At 40.5% G+C, this 27,311-nt stretch overlaps 2 protein-coding genes across 16 annotated transcripts; one reads left to right on the top strand and one right to left on the bottom strand.

Moving 5' to 3' along the window:
• The first annotated feature begins 3,931 nt into the window (after nucleotides 1-3,931).
• cited4b (Cbp/p300-interacting transactivator, with Glu/Asp-rich carboxy-terminal domain, 4b) lies at nucleotides 3,932-12,994 on the top strand. Of its 2 annotated transcripts, none has more exons than XM_017475548.3 (2): nucleotides 3,932-4,114; nucleotides 4,953-12,994. In XM_017475548.3, exon 2 carries the CDS (start codon nucleotides 4,978-4,980, stop codon nucleotides 5,644-5,646), a length of 669 nt encoding a protein of 222 aa, XP_017331037.1. In that variant the 5' UTR covers nucleotides 3,932-4,114; nucleotides 4,953-4,977; the 3' UTR covers nucleotides 5,647-12,994. The 2 variants fall into 2 exon arrangements, with proteins under 2 accessions (XP_017331037.1, XP_017331029.1); XM_017475540.3 differs by having other exon boundaries at nucleotides 3,933-4,114; nucleotides 4,957-12,994.
• LOC108269585 (polycomb protein SCMH1) lies at nucleotides 12,540-26,910 on the bottom strand. 14 transcript variants are annotated; one of them, XM_053682658.1, is made up of 19 exons: nucleotides 26,828-26,843; nucleotides 25,684-25,743; nucleotides 25,232-25,279; nucleotides 24,780-24,807; nucleotides 23,941-24,018; nucleotides 23,670-23,712; nucleotides 23,512-23,582; nucleotides 23,098-23,332; nucleotides 22,418-22,506; nucleotides 20,860-21,106; nucleotides 16,830-17,089; nucleotides 16,520-16,681; nucleotides 16,039-16,165; nucleotides 15,284-15,484; nucleotides 14,981-15,148; nucleotides 14,334-14,462; nucleotides 13,889-14,023; nucleotides 13,402-13,544; nucleotides 12,540-13,307 (listed from the first exon to the last, which is right to left on the bottom strand). In XM_053682658.1, the coding sequence occupies exons 5-19, from the start codon at nucleotides 24,001-24,003 to the stop codon at nucleotides 13,185-13,187; spliced, it is 2,196 nt and encodes a 731-aa protein (XP_053538633.1). In that variant the 5' UTR covers nucleotides 24,004-24,018; nucleotides 24,780-24,807; nucleotides 25,232-25,279; nucleotides 25,684-25,743; nucleotides 26,828-26,843; the 3' UTR covers nucleotides 12,540-13,184. The 14 variants fall into 14 exon arrangements, with proteins under 14 accessions (XP_053538633.1, XP_053538626.1, XP_053538630.1 ...); XM_053682651.1 differs by having other exon boundaries at nucleotides 25,684-26,909; XM_053682655.1 differs by lacking the exon at nucleotides 24,780-24,807 and having other exon boundaries at nucleotides 26,828-26,851.
• Between the last annotated feature and the right edge of the window lie 401 nt (nucleotides 26,911-27,311).

Genomic DNA, 27,311 nt, shown 5'->3' with positions numbered 1-27,311 from the left:
TTATTATTTTAGACACATTATATTTGTCAATACCATTGACTTAGATGAAGATCAGATCACATTTTATGGCAAATTTATGCAGAAAACCATGAAATTCCAAAAGGTTCACATAATTTTTCTTGCCACTGTATATGTTTATATTAATACACTGATTACTTCTAACAAACCAATACATGCAATGGATGCAAGTCAAATTTACACAAATGGAAAGCAGATACTAAACAATGATACAGTTGGAATTCAAAGATAGAATTGGCGACAGACTGAACCATCCTAATCCAATGTGACCTGTACTGCTGCTCCTTTCTTTCTATGCTATTGGCCAGCTGGTAGTGACGCATGCCAAAGAAATGCCTGCATTCCAAACAGGGAAAGGAACACAAATATGGGCCATTACTCCTAGCTCTACCATAAACATGGCTGCATGAGCCGACAGCATTCCAGCACTATTCTGCTGAGCTACTCCGTTTTACAATAACATGCTAGAACGGGGGACAACTGAGAGAGTCCATGAGGTCATGTGTGAGGTAACTACGTGGACAAACCCGGGGTAATGAGATCAGTAAACGGGGGATGGGAAAGAAGTGTTTCTCCTCAACTGAATTAAAACCACAGAGTGACAAGACTGCACTTTAATTTACCGTAGCAATGGATGATTCTGAGAACAGATGTGTAGGTCAAGGACAAGACATACCCATGCAAATGTGAGACAAGGACATTCACGAGCACTAAATCTAATACCTGGGGGTTATTGTTTGTGGAGATGAGAGTGAGATTTCATTAAACGTGGCACAAAGAAATAGAGAATGAAAATACCCAGCGAGAGAGAGAGAGAAAGAGAGAGAGAACGTTCTATCCCTGTCTGCTGTGCTGAGCAGCTCCTGTTGGCAGTTGGTCTGCCCCTCCTCCACGCTCTGGTATCTTTGTTAATCAGGTGTGGGGGAGGAAGAAAGAGAGCCTTGGGAAAGAGCAAGTACTGCTCTGTGTAACTGCATCTCAAAAGGGTTAAAGAAGAGTCAATGGCACAACAAGCAAAATGCAAACACATGCATGCAGTCTCTCTGAAAAATAAACATGTTACAATGGGAAGGTGTGATGCTGTTAGATATAAAAGTGCCTTTTTCATTAGATAATCATATGTTGATATGATTTAAATGTCAATAGAGAGTAAGCCTGTGTTTAAATCCCTGGAGGGGACTGCAATACTAGATAAATAAAGAATTATATCCCATTGTTTAGTTTTCCATGGACCAGACCTTAGAACGTTCTTCACGTACGCTCACTGCAGAAATGCCAAACATGTTTTCTGAGCAGGAATCAAATGGCTAAACTTATTAGCATTGTTGGGGGAAGCTAATTTGCACTTGTAACTTGTCAAGCACAAGCTACTCATGATTTAAAATAGCTACAACCAAAGTAAGCTTTTGATAAAGTAGCTACTTACATTACAAGCTACTAAAAAAAAAGCTAAATACACTAAAGTTACTTTGTCAAACTGATAAAGATCAACTAACATTTTCATTTTATTGTGCAGCTAAGTGATTACACAAACAATTTTCCTTTTTTATCTTAGTAAGAAGCAGTTAAAGTGCAAAACTGTATGAAAAGAAGCAGTTAACATTTATCAACAATCATCAAAAAAGCAACAGATACTGTTCTTGGTTCTATTCTTATCCATCGAAATATCTAGCTAGCTAGTTTTGTTGCTAGTACCTGGTGAGACTTTTTACCGCCACGCTACTAAAATGTAGTTAAGCTCGCAGTGTTACTATATACTATAGAGCTAGCTACTGAACATTGCTTACTGTTACTCTTTGGGAAAAGGTCAAATGAATCACACCATAACTTGTCACATTTATTCAACTGTAGCTTTATGGATTTATTGATTACAGCTACCTTTATCACAGCTGAGGTATCCAGTTAACATGCTTTAGCATGCCTCTGCATAAGGGCTAGTTAACTTGATCTAGTTGACATTAGGCCTGTGAACTCTGTTTAAAAGACTAACACATGATATGATGAGATTACATATGCTGGAATCTTAATGGGTTGGAACATGTTTTGACACCCTGCTGTACGACCGGGTTTTCACCAGAGGCTGAACAGATTGTCATGCAAATTATGGCACAAGTCTACACAATGCAGATGCTAATGTGTGTGAGAGATACTGCACCTTGGAGGTGGGTGTCACTCTTTTAACCAATGTTGAGCTTTGGGTAAACAGTCAGCCTTTAAGCTCACACCAGGATGTTGATTCCATGATCTATGAGACAGAAAACCCCAACAATTTTTTAAAGGTCTGTGTGATAAAATTGATAAACGCCACCAGTCGACATCACATGTAAGCACAGCAGCTACTTACTTTATTCTGCATTCCTTCAAACAATGCTAGGAACTATTTTTTGTTTGTATGTCACATTATGAAGGTTGGAAGAGGCCACTGTCTGAGAGTGGTCAGTCCTGCTCCTGCAGCCGGTGGCCTAGAATAACACCAGCACCTCACAAACACACACACACACACACACACACACACACACACACACACACACACACACACACACACACACACACATCTCTTTCCCACTTCACAAAAACTACACAAACCAGTGGGTCACACTGACTTCCACTGAGCTGCTAAATTCTCTCTCTCTCTCTCTCTCTCTCTCTCTCTCTCTCTCTCTCTCTCTCTCTCTCTCAATCTCTCTCTCACACACATGCACACACACACACATGTGCATTCCTACTGAAGGAAAAGGTAAGCAAAAATGCAGCATATGGTACTGAATATAGCATATGATCTATATACATTACATAACTCAGAATGCAACATAACTGTGCTGTTTACTCTTGTGTTATCTTATTGGAATTGGCTACTGATTTACTGATTTAGTGGCACGTTCTGGTTTTAAGGCATGTGGTGGTATCACCTAATTATGTATTGGCCAAGGTTGTGCTTGTAGAGTAACTCATCTGTTTTTGGTGCTGATAGTGAGTCATATACTTCTGTTTTGGTAAGAAGTATAAGTAAGTACTTTCTCAAGCAATTTGGTCAAAATGTCCACAATGCTACAACGATCATTTCAGTCAGCATAAGCTAAATATGTTTCATTATCAGTGAATTGCAAAGGAATAATAAACTTGCCAGAGATAGCTGAGAACTGGGGTGGCAGTTTCGCATGTAGATATTTAGCAATCTTTTTGTAGAGTTGTGTGTACATGGTTTTGTAGGCCAAACCAAGCTACAAGTTCCTGCCAGATTCACAAAAGTTTCGGTAAAGAGATCTTCTGCATACTCATATGTCGAACCTCCTAACAAAACAATAAGTTTTGGGATTCTTCATATAACTTTAAAGAGTTAATGCAGAGGGACACGCTGGAAACTTTTTATAGGATTCTATAAGCTTTTTAAAAGATCGATCAATCAATCTATATATTTATCTATGTATATGTCTATCTATATATATGTATATATATATATATATATATATATATATATATATATATATATATATATATATATATCTGTCTACATATTTATCTATCTATCTATCTATCTATCTATCTGTTTGTGTGTTGAGTCGAAAATTTGCATTTCCCTTAGAACAACATGGAGAAGACAAACTAATTTGTTATATACAAATTTATTTGAAGTGTGTTAGATTTCACAAATGTTCCTCCATTAGCACAATTAACGATTTTTAAGTTTTTACGTGACTGGTAAAAACAAAAAAACAACAACAACAACAAAAAAACAGTAACACTGAGATGTCAGTACTACAGTACTAAATCGCTTTCTCATAAGAAACGCTGAAACCCTGAAACACTCTTTGCACAATAACACTGCAGCACGGCCAATAGGAACAAAGGACACATAGAGGCCCCGCCCCTTTCGCTTCAGCCTGCCTCCTAGTTGCTCACGCGCATATAATTTTCGAGCTGACCCACTAAAGACATATACACACACGCTCGCACGCACACACACTCGCTCACTTCGCGGACGACAATGAAGCTCAGTCTTTTCGGAATATAAAAGCTAATCCCGAGGAGTTTGGCTACGCTTTGCTAAACCAGGGCTCGTTTGCAGTGCTGCTGGGAAATTTGTGTATTTTAAAAGGTAAGCAGATTTCTGATGGCTGTGAGACACAGAGCTGAATCAGGACACTAGCACGCAGCTCTATTGTTCGCTCCAGTGCTCACTTTCTTCACTGCACACCACGGGGTTGCATTTTGACGTTCACAACCCTGTATAATGTTCTTATTGAGTTTAGATCTTTCATGCGATCGTGCACATTTGAGAGAGAGTAGCATTTCTTTGTCTGGGACTCAGGCCAAGTGAGATAACTGCTCTCATTTGTTGCCTTGTTCCTTTATGTCTTCTAAATGTACCAGGAGACGTGTCCATAATAGTGTTACTTTAAAAAAAAAATCAGTCCAAGTGTGAGTGGTTTAGATTTGCATCGCTGGTATTTTGAGAGGTTGTATTTGAGAAGCAGCCATGGGTAGCCAGCTGGAGAAGGAGAGAGACACCTTGGTTATTCTGCAGTGGGAAAGGTGCACACATTGAGGAGTCAGCAAGCAGATCTGTGTGTTGTTACAATCAAGTGTCTCAGAGGATTACGTTGGTTAACCAATGTTCTGACTATTAAGACAGCTCAGGTTTATCCATCTCTACACCGTAGTTTTGGTATTGTCCTTGTCCAACACCTGGTTTAAGTCGTGCTTTTGTTGTTCAATGGCTAAGTCTTCTTGGGTATGCACCAATGGAAGTGCACTTTAGTATGTGCTTCGTTTGTTTCTGGTGTTTTAATGCATTAACTCTCCCTCTCTCTCTTTGGTCATTCAATTACTGCTGTTGTTGACTAGTAGTTGGTGGTAGTCACTCCTTAACTATTCCTGTTTACATTGTTGACACAATTCCATTATTAAAATGTAACATTGTGTTCTGTTTCAAGCAAGGGAGAAGCCATTGCAGAGCACATGATGATGCCCATGAGCCACGGCCAGGCGAACGGCAACCTGCATGGCTACCGAATGGGCATGAATGGCCAGCAACATGCTCCGCAGCCCGGCCTAAGAGCCATGCCCAATGGACAGATGATGCATTATGGGCATCAGGGTGCCATGCAGCGGCCCAACATGGTGATGAATGGGCAGATGAATGGAGGCACGATGGGTCATCACCAAATGCAGTCATCCAACATGATGTACAACAACCAGGGTCAGCAGCATCAACAGCATCATATTCACCAGCAGCACCATCAAGGACAACAACAACAGCAGCAGCAGCAGTACATGTCTGGAGGCCTCAACTCCCAGCAACTCATGGCCAGCATGCACCTGCAGAAACTGAACACCCAGTACCACGGGCACCCACTCGGTGCTATGAATGGGCACCATGTGCCAAACGGAGCTCAGTTTCGCATGGGTCCGACTCAGCTGGCCAATGTGCAGCACATGGGTGGTCCTGCACTGGGCCTCAGCGGCATGGATGCTGACCTGATTGATGAAGAGGTTCTCACAGCGTTAGTCATGGAGCTGGGACTGGATAGAGTGCAGGAGCTGCCAGAACTATTTCTGGGACAGAACGAGTTTGATTTCCTACCAGACTTTGTCAGCAAACAACAACCCAGCACTGTCAGCTGCTGAGGCGTATAGGATGAGACACTGAAAGGGTGAACGATGCAGTAAGAGGTGATAATTACCCTGTTCGTAGTCTTGGAGAGAACTGTCTCTGCAAAGTAGAGAAGAACGGGCAGATGTTTCTCTGGTTCACTACTGGCAAGATTGGTGGAGCTCCAGCCAGAGCTGTATCCCTTTTGGGATGGGGTAGTAAATAATACTCTTGCCCTTCCAGACATGAATGTAACAGCATTGCTGAACTATGAGCTTGGTGCAGTGTGAAGCGCTCCTAGTTCTCCTAGCAGTTTTGCATTCACATGTAACTTATTTATGTTCACTCAGTACCAACATAGATTGCAAAGCTTTGCTGAGGAAGTTCTGTGCAGGATGTTGTCTTGCAGTTTTGACTGGGGGATGGGGTTTGGGTTTCTAAAATGTGTAACTTCAGGCTCTGTAGTCTTATGGTTTGGTGTTGAACTGGGAGGTTCTTATTTGTAATGAACTGGTCACCAACAGTATTAACTGGATTAATCAGCTATATATGTGCACCATTAGATGTACCAAGCAAACCCATATAGATATATTCCAGTATCTACTGTGGATTTTGCCATCATAAATGTAGAACTGCCTTATATAACACAGTTTTTATTTATTTTGTTTCATTGACCTTTTGAGGGTAAGAAGGGGTCAAACATTTGGCTTTGCTCCTTTTGTTAATAAAGATGGCCAAGCTTTATCTGTGGCCTAATTTTATGTTCTCTCTGAATTTACTGGAATAACAGAGAATGCTGCTGAAATCAATAAATAGGCCATGAGTTTCCATCTTGTGTCCTTTTGTAGTAGAGGCTTTAACAGTGAGCTTCTCCTTATTTTTCAGTCCAGGCATGATTTCAAGAGTGATGTATCTACAAAAAAAGTAGGCACAAGCCATATTGTCTGTCTTCTTCTGCTTCTGCTTGACACCAAATGGTAGCCTCTAGTGTGCACTGATCCTCTTGCATGCTAGTCATATTTTAAAGGTTTAAATCTAGATCATTCTACCCGCTTATCTGTTCTATTGATCAAACGTGATCCATTAGGTGTGTATCTTGACTTTGTGACCCATAGCCAAGCAGATTACCACATAATGTAGTATGTTTTTACTTTTAAACGAATGGTGTATGTGTGTTTTGTTTGGTGGGGGGTGGGGTGGTCAGCGAGAACAGTCCAGGTTAATCTGTACTTACCTTAACTACACAGGCTCTTCATTTATGGCCACAGGCTCCATTTATGGCCACGTCCTGCTCAACCTTCTGGAGGGGGTTGCAATGGCAAGTCGTTAACGCTCCTTTGTCATTTCCTGCTTCTCAAAGCGGGTGAGGGTACAGCAGGACAGAGGTTATGTAGATGCCTATAATGAACATGCTTCTCTAAGGAGAACATGCAGGCAAGTTGAAGATAATTTAATAGAACTTTCAGTTTCTGGATCGAGCACCCTAGAACATGTTTATTCTGCCCAGGTCAGCCAATTTGTGTTGTGCTTGAGGCGTGAACTATAATGCTGTCACACTATAAATATACAGTAGTCTTACTATGTATAATTGACTTTTCCTGGCTTGACATTTTATTTTCTGGAATGGCAATTGGAAGCCAAGCTGACCCTCACTCATGGCTGCCTAGATATCAGGGTGGATACAACTGGTCCTTTGCCTTTTCTCTTGCTTTTGTCTGAAGAAAATGTATTTATTTTAAGCAATAATAAACTATTTTATTTATGGAACAAAACCCTCTGGATGATGTGTGGTTATTGTTCAGACTGAGAGCTTTGATTATTACATATTTGTTAATTGCTTTCTGGTCACGCATTTAAAATCAAAGTGTGAGGTTTAGAAATGAATATCCCGAGTTGATCTTTTGAATTGAATGAATGGTAGGGGTTTTCTGCACAAAGCTGCATCACCAATTTCTGCACCTTTGGGGAATTCAGCTGCCATTCTTGCCTCTCACTGCAATTTGAAACTTGCAGACAAGATTGTGTGTGAATTAGGAGAAGGCTTGCCTGGGCTATGTAACGGCTCTTCCCTTTCCGCTCCAAGTTTATCCAGAATCTTAGATGACCGCTTCCCACCCAAGCCACAAATTGTCTGCTAGATAGGAAATGGGTGTGAACAATTATTACACACTGCATTTGTCTTAGCCCAGTGTGATGCTTGGGTAATATTGCTTAGACAGCCGTGCTTTCATTGACTGTAATTATTGTGCATCATGATTGTTCATTGTCATGATCGTTATCCTTGAAATAGTTCGTGTTCACGTTTGCACGTGTCGGTTTTCGACATGGGAGCCAGACTAGACATAGACTCTGCAGGGTGTGACGGCATATATTTACAGTTAACTGGTGACTGTTTTTCTCTTTCTCCTGCCTCTCTTGGGCCACCCACAACAACCGCTATACACGCTTCCTGTGAGTGCTTACAACGTTCTCAGTCTAAATCAACAACCGAAAACCCACCACAGTAAAACACTGAGGTCTTGACAGAGTTACAGAACAACCAGAAAAATAAAAGTGCGATCACAAATGACAAAGTTAAGAAGGTCTTGTTTTGGTCATGGTCTGGGGATTTCACCATGGGGTTAAACCCTGAGTTGAACATAATCCCAGATAGGGGACTCCTCAAATGGCACTCTGGTTTTACAGGCAGTCTCACAGGGTTTGATTTCCAGGCAGTACGCGGTACATCTCATCTGAGTCACCCGGTGTCCCCGTCCGCCTACTCTTCTCGATAAGTAAAATGAGATAAGGACTACTATTCTGTAAATTAATATACCTCAACACAGCCAGTTCCAGACACTCCATAAGGTTGCATCTCTGAGTATAAATTACTACTAAATAAAACTATTTTAATAGCACCACTGATTATTTTAATGGTATAATCAATGAATGATAAAACCACTGTTGTTTACATAAGCTATATGATGGCTTCCAATGATTCAGCCTGATGTGATCATCAGTAGCACAAGCCTTTGCAATCAATAAATGAGCAAATCGTTTAGAGCATTTAAACATAATTTCCTGTGGAACCAATTTGAATGTTTGGATTTCCAGGTCTATCAATTTCTTCAGTTTTTAGAAAAGTCTTGTTTTGTGTTCATTAAACATTTCTAGTCTTTCTATAGAGACCTTAATCTGTATGGAAATAAACATATATGGGCATTTATAGGTTCTATCTCGTCAGTTTTGTCTATTTAATTTAACTGACCTGATGGATATAACAATAGAAAATCATCATCATGATCAATTACTTCATAAGAATCAATGATTTTGTATTTATCAATTCATTTTCTTCTTTTATTTTTGTAGCTGTTAATTATAAATAGTATTGTACTTAGAGCTTTTCACAGTATTTACACAGCCTTTCCCACTGTTTGGCTGGCACGCTTAGAAAACCTACGGTGTAAATCGGGTATCGTGAAAATAAATGAGTGTGATATTTTTGCCGCATTATCCACACCGAAAGGTCACAGTTGTTTTCATTGTTTACTAGAAATGTCAGTATCTACAACTAGCAATGCAAAACAAGTTGGAGAACTCGTAGTGCAGCTGAAGAGCTTGACATTCCCTTAAGAAAAAGTGTCTGCTATTAGAATACATGTTTAGGCATGGATTAGCTACATGTATCAACATGCTCTTCATTTGGTCTGTGAAAATGTGCTAGGCATTGGCAATGCACTGGGATTTCACACATTGATGTGTGGAGTTTAGAAAGATCCAGACTTCCTGATCTTTTTGTGCATCATTGGTTATACGGATCACTGAAACTCATCATGTCCAAATCTTGTTGAAAAAAACTTCCATCATGTTCCAGTAACTCTTCCTAAGTGATAAGATACAGCACATAATCAATACAAGCACTGCTAAGCCTACGACTATCTTTTCAGTTTAAATGTTTATGTTTCCATGTCATTTATGTGTGGACCAGAATGCATATGGCAGCAGTAAACGTGCAGGTTGGTCGGGGGGCTTAAATTCAGGCCTTCATACCCCCTTCCTGTGCCGTGGCCTGAATTCTAGCCCCCTACGACTTGTGCATTTATTGCTGCCCGCCTTTCATGTTAAGGGCAATGTGTAAATTATTCAGTTGCCTGTGTGAAGTGCAGACCTCTGCCTGGCCAGCTAGAACAGGTTGAGGCGGGAGTGGCACGGTTTGTTTGCTTGTGCTGTTGTGTGTGAGTGTGTGTCACCCTGCTGTGTCTCCATGGAACTGGCTTTAAACTCCTATGTGGCTTAATTTGACTGACACATTCATGGCTAGAGAGAGTGAGCTCCTCAACTATTACAAGCCACCTTTACTTTTTTTTTACTATTAGGAAAAAGCAGATCAGCAGGTTTTATACACACACAATCCAAATGTTTTTTGAGTACTGTGGCCAAATTACAAATGCAGTCCAGACTGAGCAGGTTTAATGTCTCACCTGCTGGAGATTACTGTAACACTGACATGATGTGCAGCATCATCAGCATTTCTACAACTGCATAACACATTTGTCTGACGTTAGCAGAGGCATCTTGTGCAAAAAAATGTGGATGTTCAGATGTTACGAAAGCAGGATTGCCCCAATACTGTTCAACATGATGAAAATATGGACGTTAACATGTTGGTTTGAGTTTGAGACTGGACTTGGCTGGACTTCAATTAGTTCAATCTGAGAAATGGAACTCTGATATATTATAGTCAATGCATGACACTAATCGCTGCACTGGGCCACGTCTAATCTTAACACGTGTAACTCCATGCAACAACATGTTTCTTATGACTTCCCTTTTATTATTATTATTATTATTATTATTATTATTATTATTATTATTATTCTCTGTACTTAATTGATTCCGTCTCTTCAGGTCTCAGTCCTAGCTCGGACATGATTCACTTTTGTTCTTCTGCTAATCACATTTGACAGCTATGTTGGCAGAACAATAAGCAGCCTTGTATCTCAGTTTCTGATGCAGGGATACTGTGGTACATTTCTGGTCAGAGGAGGTTCGCAGTGTGTCCAGCACTTAATAATGAATCATGTGACACTCATGCACATGATTTACTATGCTATGGAGCACACATACAGTATATTGTGTGGGTTAGGCCAGTAGCCTAAACTGTCAGTTGTTTCTTCCTTCTTGTTGTGAGAATGATTTGAGATTTACAGTATTTTCTATCTCTCTAATCCAGCATCTGAGGGCTGTTTACATGTATCCTGTTAAAACCAACTACACAGTTCTCATGAATAGTTTGTCAAAATAAGATATGATCTAGCAATGCGTCTGCACTGATGTGGTAATTGGGTCATTAGTTCCGCAGTTTCATGAACAGTCACAATGAAGCAGTGTACATAGCAATGGGATCTTATGTGTTTTGAACTGCCACCGTAATTAATAATTTTTTTGCTCTGTAGTTTGGGAGGTTCAGCATTTAGCATATATTAGAATAATTATATTAATCTTCTTCAAGGTTAAGTAGGTAAGCTGAATGTAAAAGGTAACAGTAGATGCACAGACAATAACACATGCATATGTCATGGTTAGGATTAGATGTAGTGAATTATCGGGTGAATCCAGAGAAACAGAATAATGTAAGTGCGGTAGATAAATATGAATTGAAATGTAAATACTGAATAAATGCATTTTTGATAATATAGCTAATAATGCAAGACCATTTTAGGGTCTCTGTGAAATAATTATTTAGGGACGTTTTAAATATAAATGTGTTAAATCGAAAGGTTTGAGATGTTTTGCAATTCATGTGGCAATGTATAGAATTTGCGAGGGGCAAAGTTTGAGGGGTTTTTTTTTTGGCTGTCTTAGTTACATGGGCCTGTTATCCCTGTGGAAGTTAGCATTGATGTAGTGTTAGTGATCAAACAATCTGAAGCTACTTATAAAGTAAAATTACAAAGTTTAACCAACATTTATTACAAGGTGTTCTTTGGGTGTATTTACAGACTTACAGATGTTTAAGAAAAGGAAGATAGGGGGGGGAAAGCACAGCACTGAATCACAGCAAAATTAACAGGACAAAAGTTGAACATACCAGCAGAACGATACTGGAAAATAAATGTTACATTAATGAATTAATTTCCAGGAAAATTCAAGTGCGGTAACATAACTTGCCCCAGTGTTATATACACATGCAACAACAGAAAGGAAACAGTCTAGTATAAAAATGCAGTAATTTCAGTATGCCTAGTAAATAAATAAACTGAAAAAGGTTTTATGTATTCCTAATGACATTAACAGATGCGTTACACAAGAGTGTATTTGGTAAAGATTTCAGAACCATGCAATACTGTGTGGAGTTAATACTATGGCAACAAAATTACTTCAAAAAGGAAACACAAACATTGTCTACTGAGATATTTACCTCGTAAATATTTGTATATAGACTATACAGGTTCAGACTTAAGTTACCTGTATTGTTCAAGTAGTAAAACACTATAAACAGCTTCATATACCTGAGCTGTCAGAATGATTAAATTCATCCCTGATTTCTGCCAGCAAGGAAGCATTCTGTTGGAACGTGTCTTTCTGTGGTTCACCAAGCATAGCATGGGAACATGCATACAGGCTGATAAAGCTGCTCTTTAATGCAGAAAATGTGTGAGAGCTTTTATGCACTGAGATAGACAAAGAAATCCTGAGAAACTACAAAGGCTTTACTGCCCCCTTGTGTTGGCTCTAAACGTATAGGTGATACTGCTGAGCATCTTCAAAATGGTGAATTGAATATACTCGTACTCAAGTCTTCCTGCAGGTCATGAAATGGCATTCTTGAACAAAACACCAAACAAGATGCAAGAACACAGTTTTAAAATCTGTCAAACGACTTCATATTTTTATTTCAGTCTTATCACAATGTATGAACTCTAACAATATAGTATAAAAATGTGTAAAAAAAAAAAAAAAAAAAAAAAAAAAAAAACCATTTACAATTTAACCACAGACACATACAAACGAGATGCAGTTCATCATGGCATTAATTGCAGGTTAGGTGTATAAGTATGTATAAAGTACAGTATTAGATATGAAAGTGCCTCAGAGTGAGACATGAATTAGAACCAGTCCCAAAGTTCAGTGGGACAGATCTAGTGTTTGTGTGATCTCTGTTAAAAGAATACTGTAGGAAAAAATATCCAAGCCCTTTTTGATTGCAGCTACTGAGGATAAAAATAAGAAAGTATTAAAAAAACAGAGGCCTAAAAATGGCCTGCGTACTGTCCATGCTGCTCTGATCCTGCATAGCTCAAGACCTGGCAAAAACAGCAACACACTGAACGTTGTGGAGAGAGATGTGCGTTAATTTACTGACCCTATCATGACAAGGGGGGTCGGGCTACATGTAATGGGCACCAAAACAAATGAGAACAAAGAGACACAAACAGGTAACAGACAAAAAAAAAAGGAAAAAAAAAAGACACACACTCAGAAATGACCACTGTAATGACAGTAATGCTTCAGTAAGCTTCAGTGGACTGAGTTTCCACGATGCTATGTGCTTGGTGGAGTAGAGAAGGGGTTAAAGGTCAGCCTCTCGTGCTTAGCGACCCTGTTTCAGCTTATCGATGTGGAAGGTGAGTTTGAGGGCGGGACCGAGCTTCAGGCCCATGTACTTCATCATCATGTCACTTCGCAGTAAAAGCAGAGCCTTTCCGTCAATCTCCTGAAACAGGCCAATCGCAACGGAGAGACTCAAAATCAACATATTCAAACCACACTGACGTACAACCATGCTGGTGCCTAAACTCGATACATACATGTTTGCGGAAAAGCTCTGCATGTGGGCCCAACTGAGGGTCCAGCTCTCTGATGAAGTGCATGACATCCTCCACCGTCCACAGGTTTGGATCCTGCCCACTGGGCCGAGGGCTCTCTCTGGAGTTCAGGAAACGCTCTGAACCTGTACCCAAACAGATATAGTACATCGATTAGGTACGCATATATTTGTTTGCACTATCTTCACTACTCCTCAGCATCCGTTTAAATGAGTTAAGTGTTTTTACTAGACATTCTGTTTAGAAGCAATCATCAGAAACTCTGAAAAGTGCATTGCTCATGTAATCTGCATAATCCTATGATGAAACAAATCATTTCGAAACAAAATACCCAAATTATGTATCTTAAAATAATCATTATTATTATTATTATTATCATCTTAATTCCTAAATAAGGGTTGCGGTTTGGATGATTCAAACTTACTACACAGCAAACAAGGGGACACATAACATGTGTGTGTGGTCATACCTGCAGAGCCAAGGCGACACAGCTGACCAGGAGAGATGGTGCTCTGGGAGTGAGGATGCAAACTCAGAGGCTTACTGGGGGACAGTTGCATTTTCTCCAAGTTTTCCGAGCCTCCATTCTCCACCAGAAAAGACTCTGCACACACATATCAACATCACAATAACTATTTTCAGGATGCATAACTATCTCGCTTGATATTCAGGTTTGCTATTAGAGAGCCAACAAAAGAGGAGTGTTTTGTTTATAATAAACTGAGCAGTTAAAATCTTCTGGGTGCTATGGGGAGGATTTTCATTATCTTTGATTATCCAAATAAATAAAAAAAAGCTTTTTGCATTTTAATGGACAAGTTTCATTAAATAAATCTTTATTTTTAAAGTCACATGTTTTCAATTGGTGAATCATGCCTAGGGCACCTAATTAGGCAGCCTAATAAGTGTAGTACCTTCAGATGAGAGGCAGTGGCTTTTAGCCATTTTGTGTGGCAGGGAGCTGCTGCTGCAGGAGTCTGACAGAAATCTCTTTGTCCCTCGACCTGGTCCTGAACTGAGACACTCTGAAAAGCTCCTCCTCTCTGACACGTAGCATACAAGAAAAGACGTACACTACCGGTCAAAAGTTTGGAGACACTCGACTGAAATGTTTCTCATGAGCTTAAAAATCTTTTGATCTGAAGGTGTTTGTAGACAGAAATATAATTGTGCCAAAATATTCTTATCTTTCAGTAGAAAATTAACCTTTTATTACAAAGAAATATAATTTATAAACGGATGATTTGGAGCAAAATATTCAGAAAAGCAGCCAATAAGAGTCCAGCGTAGGTGGGAACTCCTTTAATACTGTTTAAAAATCATCTCAGGGAATTGGCTGAGAAAATGGCAAGAATACATTTCTGGAAATTCTAGGCAAAAAGGGGGTCTACTTTTAAGATGCTAAAATACAAAATTTTTATCACAATAAAATGAGTGTGAAAAATGAGTGTGTCTAAACATTTGACTGGTAGTGTATATAAATACACAGATAGACAGGTAGCACATTCACTGTAAAATATTCTCTTATTAATGAAAGACACTTTGTGTGCCCTGTGCAGACCTGTGTAGTTGTGGCTGTCGTAGTGACCTCCTCCCAGGGGCACTGGCTGGTTGCCGAATAGTGGTTCACAGCGCAGATTGTGGCAGAGCTTCTCCAGGAAGCGCAGCACATATGTCACACTGTTCACTGCTGGCAACGTAAGAGTATGCTGCTTCTGCTCAAAGTGGGCTGCAGGGAAATAGAGCAGAGGTCAGGGGTTAGTCAGCAAGTTACTATTACTTAGTACCTACAGAGGCAGAGTGAAAGGCATCCAGAAGATGATTATATATCTAAGTCATAATCAAGTTTTATGTACGTGCTGACCCGAGATGAGCTCTCCTCCATGACCTGGTTTGAGACAGGAGAAGACAACCCTCTGATTATGTGCGCAGTCCACACAGGCCTGAACACACTGCTGCAGCACTGAGGACGCCCGTCCAGGCCCAAAGTGATCTGGCAGAGTCTGCACGCGCCGTGCGTCCAAGTGAGGACCCACCTTCCCCTGTTTGTTCAGATACACACATACTGGAACACATACATACAAAGCCAGAATGAGAGGAAGAGCCGTAAGACAGAACATTCCACATTACATACATGCCTGCTGCTAAACAGCTGGATATGAAGCCCATTTTAGAAAAGAAGCAACCGCTCTGTGATGCTTCTCAGTTTACACTCGCCACATCAAGTACATGGGGAGCCATGCGTTCACTTCTGTGCTTCCTTGACGTGGTTTAGTAAATGAAAATGTGCAAATATCTTTACTAACCATCGCATCATAATAAAGCATGCATGATCACTGTATATGATAAGTTCATTAATCAAATAAGATTTTCACTCCTACATTCTGTGGAAATAAAAACTTTCACATAGTTTCAATTTGAACAAACACCAGAGGGCACATGGTTACTGTAGTGCTACAAACTGAACTGTGCACACTTCAGGTGTAAATGTCCACGCTGTTTAACTCGAAAGCATACTGTGTGTAAAATGTACTTGAGTGAATTCTGAAATACATGAATCTATGGAATCAATTCACTTATAGTACAGGGCACATGTCAGACTGAGCAGGATGTCAGTACCTGTTGGAGCCTGCATGGCAGCGCTGGGGATGGTGGCATTATCCAGAGGCACTGAGCTGGTGTCAGGCTCTGGAGTGCTACTGGTGGGGGATGTGGGCACCGGGTCAGATGCCACACGCTGTTTTCTCTGTTTATGGAAATGATCGCACACATGCATGCCAAAATACAATTACTGACAGATTTATATTGAACTTATTCTCACATGACACGAATAGTCAAAAATGTCCATTAAAGGTACAGTAAGTAAGATATCTTAAAAAAACAAAACAAAAAAACCTTCAGTTCCAAATATTGTCACAAAGTATTTATAGTTTCAACAGATGGGGCAGGATGGTATGGTAAAACAGGAATGTTCTTTCCAAAGTTTTCATTGTAAGTTGCAATTTGCCTTGCATGCAGCAGAGATCTCTAAAAACAACAAACTCTTTCTTTAAACTGATGTGATAAAGGGCTGCATTAAGGAAAATGGTGAGACTGAAACCTTGGTGCCAGGTTTGGGGCCTCTCTTCTTTGGGATCTTGATAGTTTCTATCTCATTCTGTTGATGCGGTTTCTGAGTCCAGTTAGCTGATGTTCGGCCTCTGGGTCTGCCAGGACCTGCCATTGCCCCTTCCAACCATGCAGCATGCTTAACCCAACCCATCTACGACACACACAAAGAGTGTTTGACATAACTTGGGGAGTGACCACACAAGAGATAGACCTCAATAAATTAATTGGCATTAAGAATGAAAACTCTTATAGTTAGGCAGTAAAAGCAGTTATTCCATCCTAAAAGGTCGTTAGAGTACCTTACTCCCAGGCTTGGGCCCTCTCTTCTTCGGGATTTTCACAGGTTCCGGTCCATTTCCAGGCTGGTCTGCGTGGGGCACCTCAGTAGAGGTGCTATCTTTCTGAGCCCAGGAGCTGGATGGCTTGCTTTTCTTGCGTCCAGGTTTACGGCGCTTCTGGGCAGGAGGCCTGATGGGCGCCGGGGGCATGTGCATGTCTGTGCCCTCCACGCTGCTGTCAGGTAGTGCACCTGAAGCACCCAGTGGCCTTGGCAAACCCACTGAGAAGAGGAGATGAGAAGAATCATGTTATAACCAGAATGTCTAGGTGCTATGAAATGTTTTATCAAGTGGAGAGGTAGATTTAATATCATTCATTTAATCTTATTAAGTTAGCACTTTATTCGGCGAGTTCAGCTGCTCTATGATGTAGCATGAGCAGCTGTTCGAACAGATGCTATGACTTGCCTAATGCGGTATCACAAAGGAACCACATGCTGGTTGGGTACTGTCAGGTGATAGGGGAGTTCTAGCTAGTGGGTGGGAATTCTTATTTACTAAAAATGTCATGAAAAAATTTGGATATATTATAAAATAACCATTGTATTGTTGCTGGGGTTTTTTTTTTATCCATTAAAGACAAGTAATTCCCAACTATGCACAATAAAAACAACTTAGCTTTTCTCTAACAAACAACAACAACAGCTATTAATTCCTTCTGATAAGAAATTTCCCTTGAAAATATAAATATCAAGATTGCTGTCATCCCATTGAACCACTAAAATTAATTGCAAATGCTCTATTTCCAGGAACTGATTGCTGATAATGACCATTTCCTGTTTCTCACATGTAAAAATCTCTTTCTGAACACCAAAGAGAAAGCTGGTTGTTGCCATTCACAAGTGAGGTAATAGATATTAAATATACAGGTACATATATAGATATTAAATGTCAGCAGGTTTTAAGACAAGTTGTGTCATGTCAGTCAGCATCATATACATTCACAGCAGAAAACTGTAGACTGATCAACATACAAAAAAAGTCAGAAATATTTTGGAACTACAATCAGAAATCATGTGCTGTGATCTGATGAGAGCTAAATATAAAGTTTTGTCCATAAACACCATCTGCATGCCTGGTAAATATATAGTAGTGAATCCCTGTTGCAGCTGCTTCTGAGGCATTGTTCAACATACACATGGCAAGGCTTTTGTTTTCAGAGCCATGGTGACCCATTTTGGTTTACACCACTGAACAAAAACATAGTCCTGTTGCTGATGGCCCCTTACACACACTGTGTGTGCATCTGTGTGTGAGAGAATGAGAGTGTGTGTGTGTATGTGAGAGAGAGAGAGAGAGAGAGAGAGAGAGAGAGAGAGAGATACAGTGTAATGGTGTCTACTGTGAAGGAAATTAACAATAAAATGCTATTGTGCTACATGAAAAGCACAGTAAATTAAAACAATAATAATAATAAAAAATAAATAAACACCCAATCCTGAAAAGCAAGACAGCTGGTCAAAAATGCAACACAAAAACCCACACACATCCTTCATCTTCTGTGGAGCTAGATTTGTACACACCTGTGCAGGCAGCCAGTTTTGCAGTTCACAACAAGCTGAGGAGCACTCGAGAGCTTCACAGACAGCCCAGTTCACAAGCCAGACTAAAAGAGAGATACGCTGTCTGCACTATGGTCTGCTGTGTAGGTGCAGGCGCGTGTGTGTGATTAGGGTGTTACAGGCCCCACACTTCCTTCCTGCCCTTCAGTTTCAAGATCTTCAAAAAGCCCTTGCAAAGCAACGCGAGGAGAAAGTGATGCCCCGCTTCCAAGCGATGGAATTCAGGAGTGCTGAGACACTTGTATACACACCACACCTGTGCCAACCGTGTGCCAGCACAGGGACACAGAGCATGCGCTGGTGCTGGCAAAATACTGCAGTTTTCAACCTCTCGCAGTCCTTTTCCACTTTCTAACCCTTTACGTGGGCCCCTTTCACTCTCACACATACACAAAACACCATTTGCATACGTCAGCCACATTGAGTGTACAGCGTTGACACCTATATGATTACACCCACTTGAGACTGAAAACTTAGAAGGCATAGGAAAGACCCTGCACATAAACACACGCAACATATAACAGTGTTTGTTCTGGACTTATCCCAGTCAGATTTATAACTATAGGAGTGGCCCATGCTTGCCTTGGCCTGTGAGGTATGAGTACACATTGTATGTCTATCTATTACACACAAATGCACAACGTTCCAAGGTGTTAAATTAAAAAATAAAAAAGAAGCACTGATACACTGTCATATACTGTCACGTACTCTTTGCAAAACACAGAACTTACCACAAAATGACCTAGTGTCCCAGATTTATCTGAGCTCCTTTTTTCACTGCTTGTCATGAACCGCGAGTCTCTGTCTTTCTCCTGGGTAGAACTCAGTGCCCCCTGTGTCCTGCCTTTCACCCTCTTATCCACAGTCCCACCCATAGAGCTGGACCACTCCTGCTCTTCCTCCCATCTCTGACAAGGCAAACTACACCCACATGAAACAGTAAACCTCTCACTCTTCGCTACTTTCTTTTCATTTAGCTCTGCGAGCAGGCGCCAACCTGAGGCCCACTGCTGGGCACCGAGCGCCGCTCCTCAGTGCCAGCTGGGCAGGTGCCAAGAGCTCGTAAAGCAATAACGCCTGCACAAACCCTTGACCATTGTTGCTTCACTCATTTTGCTCAGTAGCAAACCAGTTACATGTTTCACGTCCTGTAACCTTTTCAATATGAAGCGGTTTCTAATTGTTGCATTCAACTTCCATAACTCCGTCAGTTCCTTAAGGCTCTTGGTTACTGAACAGAAGGTTGGGGGTTCAAGCCCCAGCACTGCCAAGCTGCCACTGTTATACCCTTGAGCAAGGCCCTTAACCCTATCTGCTCCACCTGTGCCATATAATTGCTGACCCTATGCTCTGATACTATGATCCGTTTCCCCCTTGCTTCTGAATGCCCGTACAGCTGTGCGCATTTCACTTTAGCTTTCGAATTAGCGCCAATTTGCTGGTGGCAATTGCTTGAATATATTATTATTATTAATGAAAACCATAACAACTACAAAACAGTATAATAACAAACTCGCTTATATTAAACATGGAACTTTTGAAACCGAATCTTCCGCCATTGTGTTGTCGGTCAGCTCGCCTCACTCTCGTCACCTGATAAATGAAATCTGACTCCTGCTGATCTGTGCTGCGAATCATTCAGCTCATGCTGAATTGAGCAGATGCGTTCAGTTTTTAATTGTAGCGTCTGTTCTCTAACTGAACTAAATGATTTTTATTACTATAAAAAGGCAAAACGACGGTGGGGGCGGTGCTGCGGTGGGCGAGTGATGTAATCGGTGTGTGGTCCGAACACCGTGTAACACCGGGAACACAGACTACCGCAGCAAGCCTGGTGACGACTCGTACTAGCTTACTGTGATGTTAAAAGGCGGCACTCCTACACAAAATTGAAGAAGGCTGGCACATCTGAATTTGTGTGGATCTAATCACACACGGATATGACCGAACCTTTTGGGAAAGCATACATAACATTTTACTTAATTGCTTGTGTACTGAAAGGTGATAAACTACATAAGAACAGTTTTGTTAAGACATTCCTCATTTCTCTCTTCCTATGACATAATATTTGAGCGTATTGGTGGTAATTTAGAAATCACTTTATATAATGAAGTTACTGACTGCAACAACAAATGCCTTTAGATCAAGCAAAGAAGTCTTCTGTTCTTCTCTTTGTGCAAAGAAACATGTTAAATTTCCTCTATGTTATAATTACACATGCACTAAAGCTACACCCAATAGAGATTAATCTGTTTGGTCCTGAAATGTGCACGGCTCGGCCCTCAAACCAGTCATTACACTTCCAACATGGCTCCTTCATCACGTTTCTCATTTGAGCAGTAATCAAACTGTGACCGAATGCTGACAAAAAACATCACTCGACACTAACAGATGATTTGCTTTCACACAGAAATAGATAAAAAGGAGACCTTTAGTGCCAGGTGGCTGAAGGTTGTCTCCAGTGAGAGTGCACCAGCCTACAGGAAAAATGTCTCTGGAGTCGTAACGGCAGTAATAGTCAAAAGCTCCCCTCCAGCCATCGAAGGTGACCAGCACCTCCACTCCTCGTAGTGCCCCCACTGTGGCAGGACAGATAAAATGAGGGTTCTTCCTGTCCACCGCCTCCAGCTTCATCCCCACCTGGAAATGATTCTGCTCTGGAGAAGCAGGTTCCTGCTGAGAGGGTCAGGGAAACAGAGACAAAGACAGAAAGAAAATCATTATGGAGGAAAAAAGAAAACATACAATGGCGAAGTCTGCATTTGTACATCTGTTCTGAAGTGAAAATCAAACGTATTTTCCATCACTTTCAATCAGACTCTTTCCAGTATGACAACAAACCAACATGCTTAATATGCTGCAGATCCAAGGAATCTGAACCAGGTTAAACAAACTTTTGTTTGGCATCACTTTCTCTTAAGTGTGTGTGCTTTGGTAAAGCTGTTTAAGATGTGTGTATCCTGATGTGTAAGTGCAACTGCCACTGTGAGAGAATACTTATAATTAATTCACTGAATTTCAACAGGGTATTCAGTTGTAGGTGATGGGAGACCTTGCTCTGTAACTTTTATTATCTAGCGCCACAGGGGTCTGTGATGCACAGCCTGGGGTCTGTGAGGCACATTATTTTGCTGTTACGGTGGTAGAACTCACAACCCACCATTATCAGTGTTGTTATAGTTAATTTGATTTACTATTGAGTGTTTATAGTTATTAGCCAGTCTCATTTGTCACTTGAATTTAATCCAAACACTCAGAACTCAAAAACAACTAGGTCTATACTGTCCACTTAGAACTACTGCATTCTGTCAGTGGAATGTTCAGGAATAAAAACAACAACAACTCCTCCTCCTCTAATGCTTCTATATTACCAAAGATACACGCATTTAAATAATAAGCCTAATAATTTAATAGTTGGATCATGTGTATTAAAAAAACCTTTGCTGCAGAAACAGTTAAAGGGCTACCTGTCTGCAAAACGTTTGAGAGCCCCTGGTCTAGCCAAGGAAAGACAATTTAGGGTAATAATTTAAAACATATGGAAGTCGCCTATCAATTGCATTACACCCAGTGCTAAGATCAGATTCAATAAGTTAGCTACCAACATTAGTCAACATCATAACAACTTAACATTATGAAAAGGATAGTCATGAAATAATGAAATGCTGTTGTTTTCTACCTTTTTTGGTCCATTTCACATTTCAATCTCTGAAAACACAACTCTAAAAATCAAAATATTTTCTAGCATCTGTACAAAGCCTGTAACGAGGAGGACTGTCTTCTCTACTTTACCTATATTAAATGGTCTGCACTTGTTATATATTATATGAAGTGCAACAGTGAACAGCAAATCGACACCTCAGGCTCAAATGCTGTTACAGGTTTTGTTTTACAAGTTTATGAAGACATTTACATTCTGTTATAAGAAGGAGAATACGGCTCTCCTACCAGCAGAAACGTGTGTGTTGTACGGGATCAGACAGATACCTTGTGAAAGATGCGTGCTGGTGCCATCTCGGCACCGTTGAGTGTCTTCAGTAAGAACATGGGCCAGGATGACGCATTCAGGCGGAACCCTGGAGAAAGCATTCACACACAGAAAATGATTTACAGAAATCCCAAGGGTAATTGATGTTTAAATGAATGAATGAGAAGTGCTGTGCAGACATGTACTAGTGCTACAAACGCCAAAAGAACACTTTCAGTGGTAAAAGTGTACCAGCATTTTACTCCTGACCTGGATTCTTAGTTCGTAGTGACATCTAGAGGACACCAAATACTTCAGATGACAAAATGCTTAATAAAACTATTAAATGTAATAGAGCTGCAAATATCTTAATCTTAATAAGACTCTACTATGTGTAGACACTAGCCTATCCTAGGGGCATCATATCAATGTACTGCTAATTCGGTTGGGTGCGAGTTTTGTTTAGTTCAGCCCAATTGCTATTTTTAATTTATAGTTTAGATTAGCCCAATTGCTGTGGACATTAATGATCTCAACCCCTTCATAGTAAAAACTCAAATGGTATTTCACTGACTTCAAGCAATGGTTTAAAAGTGTAGTCCCATTTCTTATAACACAGGATATTTCTTATACCAAATAAGTAATGTTGGTAATGTTGAATCTATAAATAATCATGTGAGCAAATAGGGGTCCTGCTCACCCAGGGGTGGCTGCAGCATGCCTCCATTCTTCTCACAGCTACCGATGGGCTGGATCTCAGACGAGTCCACCAGGCGCCAGAAGTCGTTTTTGTTGTCACTTCCATCGAGGCGCAGCCGAAGACGTGAGCCAGTCAGCCCCACCACTGTAGCGATGCAAGTAGAAGTGGTGTTCCTGGGATCCTGAGCTTCCAGCTTCATTCCTGCCTTGAACTCATTGACTGGGGGTGTAGTGCTCTGTGGCGAGGGCACACAACATTAACACGCTGCCTTAGTCTCTCGGCAACAACGTTACTCCTCAACCTTTCACATAATAATAATTAAATGCGCATGCTCTGTGATGTCTGTCTATAAATACTTCTCAGCAAAACTGCTAGACTTGGTATACTGTTTGGGAATAAGGCAAGAACACTCACCTGTTTGAAACAGTGGGGCGGAGCAGCTATAGCACCTGTCTCTTTCAAATACTTATCCCAACTGAAGTGGCCTAAGGAGGAGCAATACAGAAAACATTTCAAACTTAGAAGCCTAACTCTGTGTTTTCGATGTTACTGCATTGAGACCTGTCTCATACCTTTCAGCTGAGGCTCTGGGAGTGGAGAAAGTAATCTACATTGCTGAGACATGGGTAGTAAAGTTTAAAACTGAAAATCAAATGGGAGTCAATCATCATTCTTGAGCAGAAATTCTGAAATCGGCTGGTCTTTTTGATTGGTAGAACAGAGCTATGATAAGGTAGCTGTCAGTAAAAAAAAAAAAAAAAAAAAAAAGGCAGAAAGAAAAGAAATAAAGCTGATGGAGACATGGAGTTTAAAGCAAATGCAAATCTGTGATGATTGAGGTACCTTGATACTGTGAGGGAACCCGTGAGGGCCGCCCACTGCGGGAATGCTTGATCCGTCTTCCATCTTTCCACTCGATAACTAATAAAGACAAAAGTCACAATCAGACATATTTCAGTCTAACACACCAGCACACATGATTATATGATTTCTTGAACTGTACACAGTTTAAAAGGCTAGTGATGTACTGGATTGATACTGAGCAGCAGTATCAAGTCGATCACATCAGATCAGATTCTAAACGTTTTCTAATCCAATCCATTTATATATTTTATGCTGTCGGGATCTGTTTTGTTTTTGCATGTGACCTAAAGGTGAGCATTAGGACTAGGATCCTGCAGGACACGGCAATAGAAGTCGTAGGAATGGCTGGTGTTGTTTTTTTTTTTTTTTTTACTTTCTTGCAGAACTGGAGTTGGTGGTCAGATATGAATCTCACGGGACAAAGAAGGACCATGTTCTTTAACATGACATTCCTTCACTAATCCTCAGTTATGGTGCGTTCAAGTCATGTCGGAAAGATTGTATTTATGAGTTGAACGCGCATGAACGCCACCGCAAAGTCATAATTACGAGTGGTAAACTCCGGATTTTCTTTCAACTCCAATTTTCGAGTTGGGGCCGTGTCAGTAAGAAAATACGGTGGAATCAATGAACACATCTGTAGTTGACGGTAAATTTGTTGAAATTGAATGTTTACTTGTAATAAAAGTAAAATATAAACCACATTACTTATGGGTATGTGTCTGTCAGGTTTTTTTTTTTTAATTTACAATAAAGTTTACGATAAAGTTGACAGTGGCTTCATAAATTCATTGAAAACATAAAAAAGCAACACACACCTGATGCGCATTCTTCGTTCTTCATTTTCTAGAAGGAGAGTTAAAAAAAAAAAACCTTGCTGTATTTTTTGTAGTTAATTAAGAGAAGGTACTGGTAACTCGGTGACTCGAATGCACCAGATGTCATAACTACGACTTCCTATATATTAAATACGAACTTCCCAGGAGGACTCGAATGCACAGTTACTGCTTTAGTCTGCTCTGGGCCGCAGTGGTTTAAATGATTAAACTTGTATATGTTTTGAACAAGCAGTGCCGAATCATCTCATCGGAAAGTACCACGTACAGGTGCGAACGATAATAGTTGCACGAGCGACAGGACATGGGGTTAAAGAAATCAAACAGAACTCTAACGTGAGCGTAGGATGGAACGGGTGGGACTGGTGCATCTCTGTATAAAAAAATACAATAACATTTTTTTTTTTTTAAAAACAAAAAACATAACACCTTACCTTTTGCTGGCACCGGTTTTTTCATGATTCGGTTATATCTGGATTGTCCTGTTTCACACACACACACAAAATGACATCAGACGTGAAATAATCTTGAAATCAATCACATGCAGATGCAAGACTTCTTATGATGAACGTTCAGGATTATCTTATTTGTGCGTGTCCAAGACTACTACCTTTTATAATGAATTAGATTTAAGTGAAGTAAAGAGCGTAGGGTCAGGCAAAGGCCAAGTGACCAAAAAGTCCAGAGATTGACTCAATAGAAAAATATTCACAGCACACTTGTTTTATTATATGACGTTGGAGCTATAATTATGATGTCAATCTAGCTAGAACAAGTGAAGGATCTAAACGTTATACATCGCATAAACTAATATGGCTAATAAGACACAGTTCAGAACCATGTGCTTATAACCTGTAGTAAACAATAATAACATGAACACCGATACCTTAGTCCTGCATTAGTGTGTAGGAACACGGTGCCTTCACTGCAGTTCCGTTTTCTCTTCCTTTCAAAAGAAGGGCGCCTTTTTTGAGGATGGCGTCCAAATGCAGGCGCCCGGAGTTCCTCCCTCCTTGCCCAGCTCACTCACTCACTCACTCACTCTCTCCTCTCCCCTCCCCTTCCCTTCCTTTTCTTTCTCTCTCTCTCTCCCCGCCAAGAAAATGACAGACGGCAACGTTATTTTGCTGGGACGCGGCAAGCTAAATTAAGGCTAAATCATAAACGACGTCCTCTTCACACATTGGGCACTACATAGGGATCACGGGGGCATTATTTCATACGCGAGTGTAGTGCACTATTATACGGAGTAGGGAGCAAATTGGGAGTCGACCTAACAGGACTGGCTCCAATAAAGGGCAAGCAGCCAGGAGCTGTTAGTGAAGAACCGTTTTGTTGGCTGTTTTGATTACGAACAGTTAAACAAATTAATTGGTTTAAAATCGATAATAGCGGAAACACAATCAAAACCCAGAAAAAATGTAAACGTTCATATCGCAAATAGTCATGGGAACTACACGCACCAAAGAGACAGCTAACGTAATTACCGTCACGTGTCTCGTAAGTTTGATTTAAACCTCGTCAGTCAGGGCTACCAAACTAAATAATTACACCATAAATATCTACATATATATTATTTTCTCTGCACTGAGACACTGTTTATAAGACATCCTTAGGCAACCCAGAAGTATCCGGTTCAGTGAGCAGTGCGCATCAGTAATATATGCTGGTACGTCACACGCTCGAGGACATTCTCGCATAGCTAGGCTAGGCTAACAACAACAACCGTTTCTATGAGCTAGCTAAGCGCTAGGCTAACAAAAACCAGTCCACCAGCTACAGTAGGCTAGCTAGGCTAACAACAACAACGGGAATGTCTATGAGCTAGCCTAGCTAAAAACAGATGCCTAGCTAGGCTAACAACAATAGCAATGGATATATGCTCTAGCTTAGCAAACCTAGAGCCTCCCCAGTTTACTCATATAGCTAGCCTTTTAGAGATTTTTTCCTCGAGAACGTAGTAAAGCCATGTTTACACATTGTAAATATTGTAATAATAGTAAGGTGAATAGGTAAACGTGGCAAGTTACCTCGTTTGAACTTGGCTAATACCTCAAATGTGACGTTAGTCCGCCATGTTTTGTAGTGCGCGTGCAGTGGGTTTGGAGTGAAGGAGGGGAGAGTGGGGTCGCCTGCAGGAGAGGGAGGGAGAGAGAGAGACTGAGACCCCTGTACATGTACCGATAATAAGAGCGCTTTTACATGTATTAGCCCGTATCAGAGCGAAACGTGTGCGTTTGCTGTCTGTTTAGTTTTATTTCGCATTGCACATAATTAAATGAACCAAAAGCAAGTCGAACTATGCATTAATTTAGTTCTGAAGCTGATTGTAATTGATGTGTTCTCACCTGCCCAAACCAAAAGGGACCAAAACAATTTGAACACAGGGATCTGTTCAAAAAGACAATACCCTAAAGACACTTTTACATTGAATATGTTTAGTTGCACATCAGTATTCGGATATTAATGGGGTTTTGGCAATATTCTGATTAGTATTGAGTCATGTAAACACCG

This window comes from Ictalurus punctatus, chromosome 1 (genome assembly GCF_001660625.3).
Source record: "Ictalurus punctatus breed USDA103 chromosome 1, Coco_2.0, whole genome shotgun sequence".
Taxonomy (NCBI): Eukaryota; Metazoa; Chordata; class Actinopteri; order Siluriformes; family Ictaluridae; genus Ictalurus; species Ictalurus punctatus.
The sequence above is the reverse complement of the archived record's forward strand: the minus strand, read 5'-3'. Positions and strand labels throughout refer to the sequence as shown.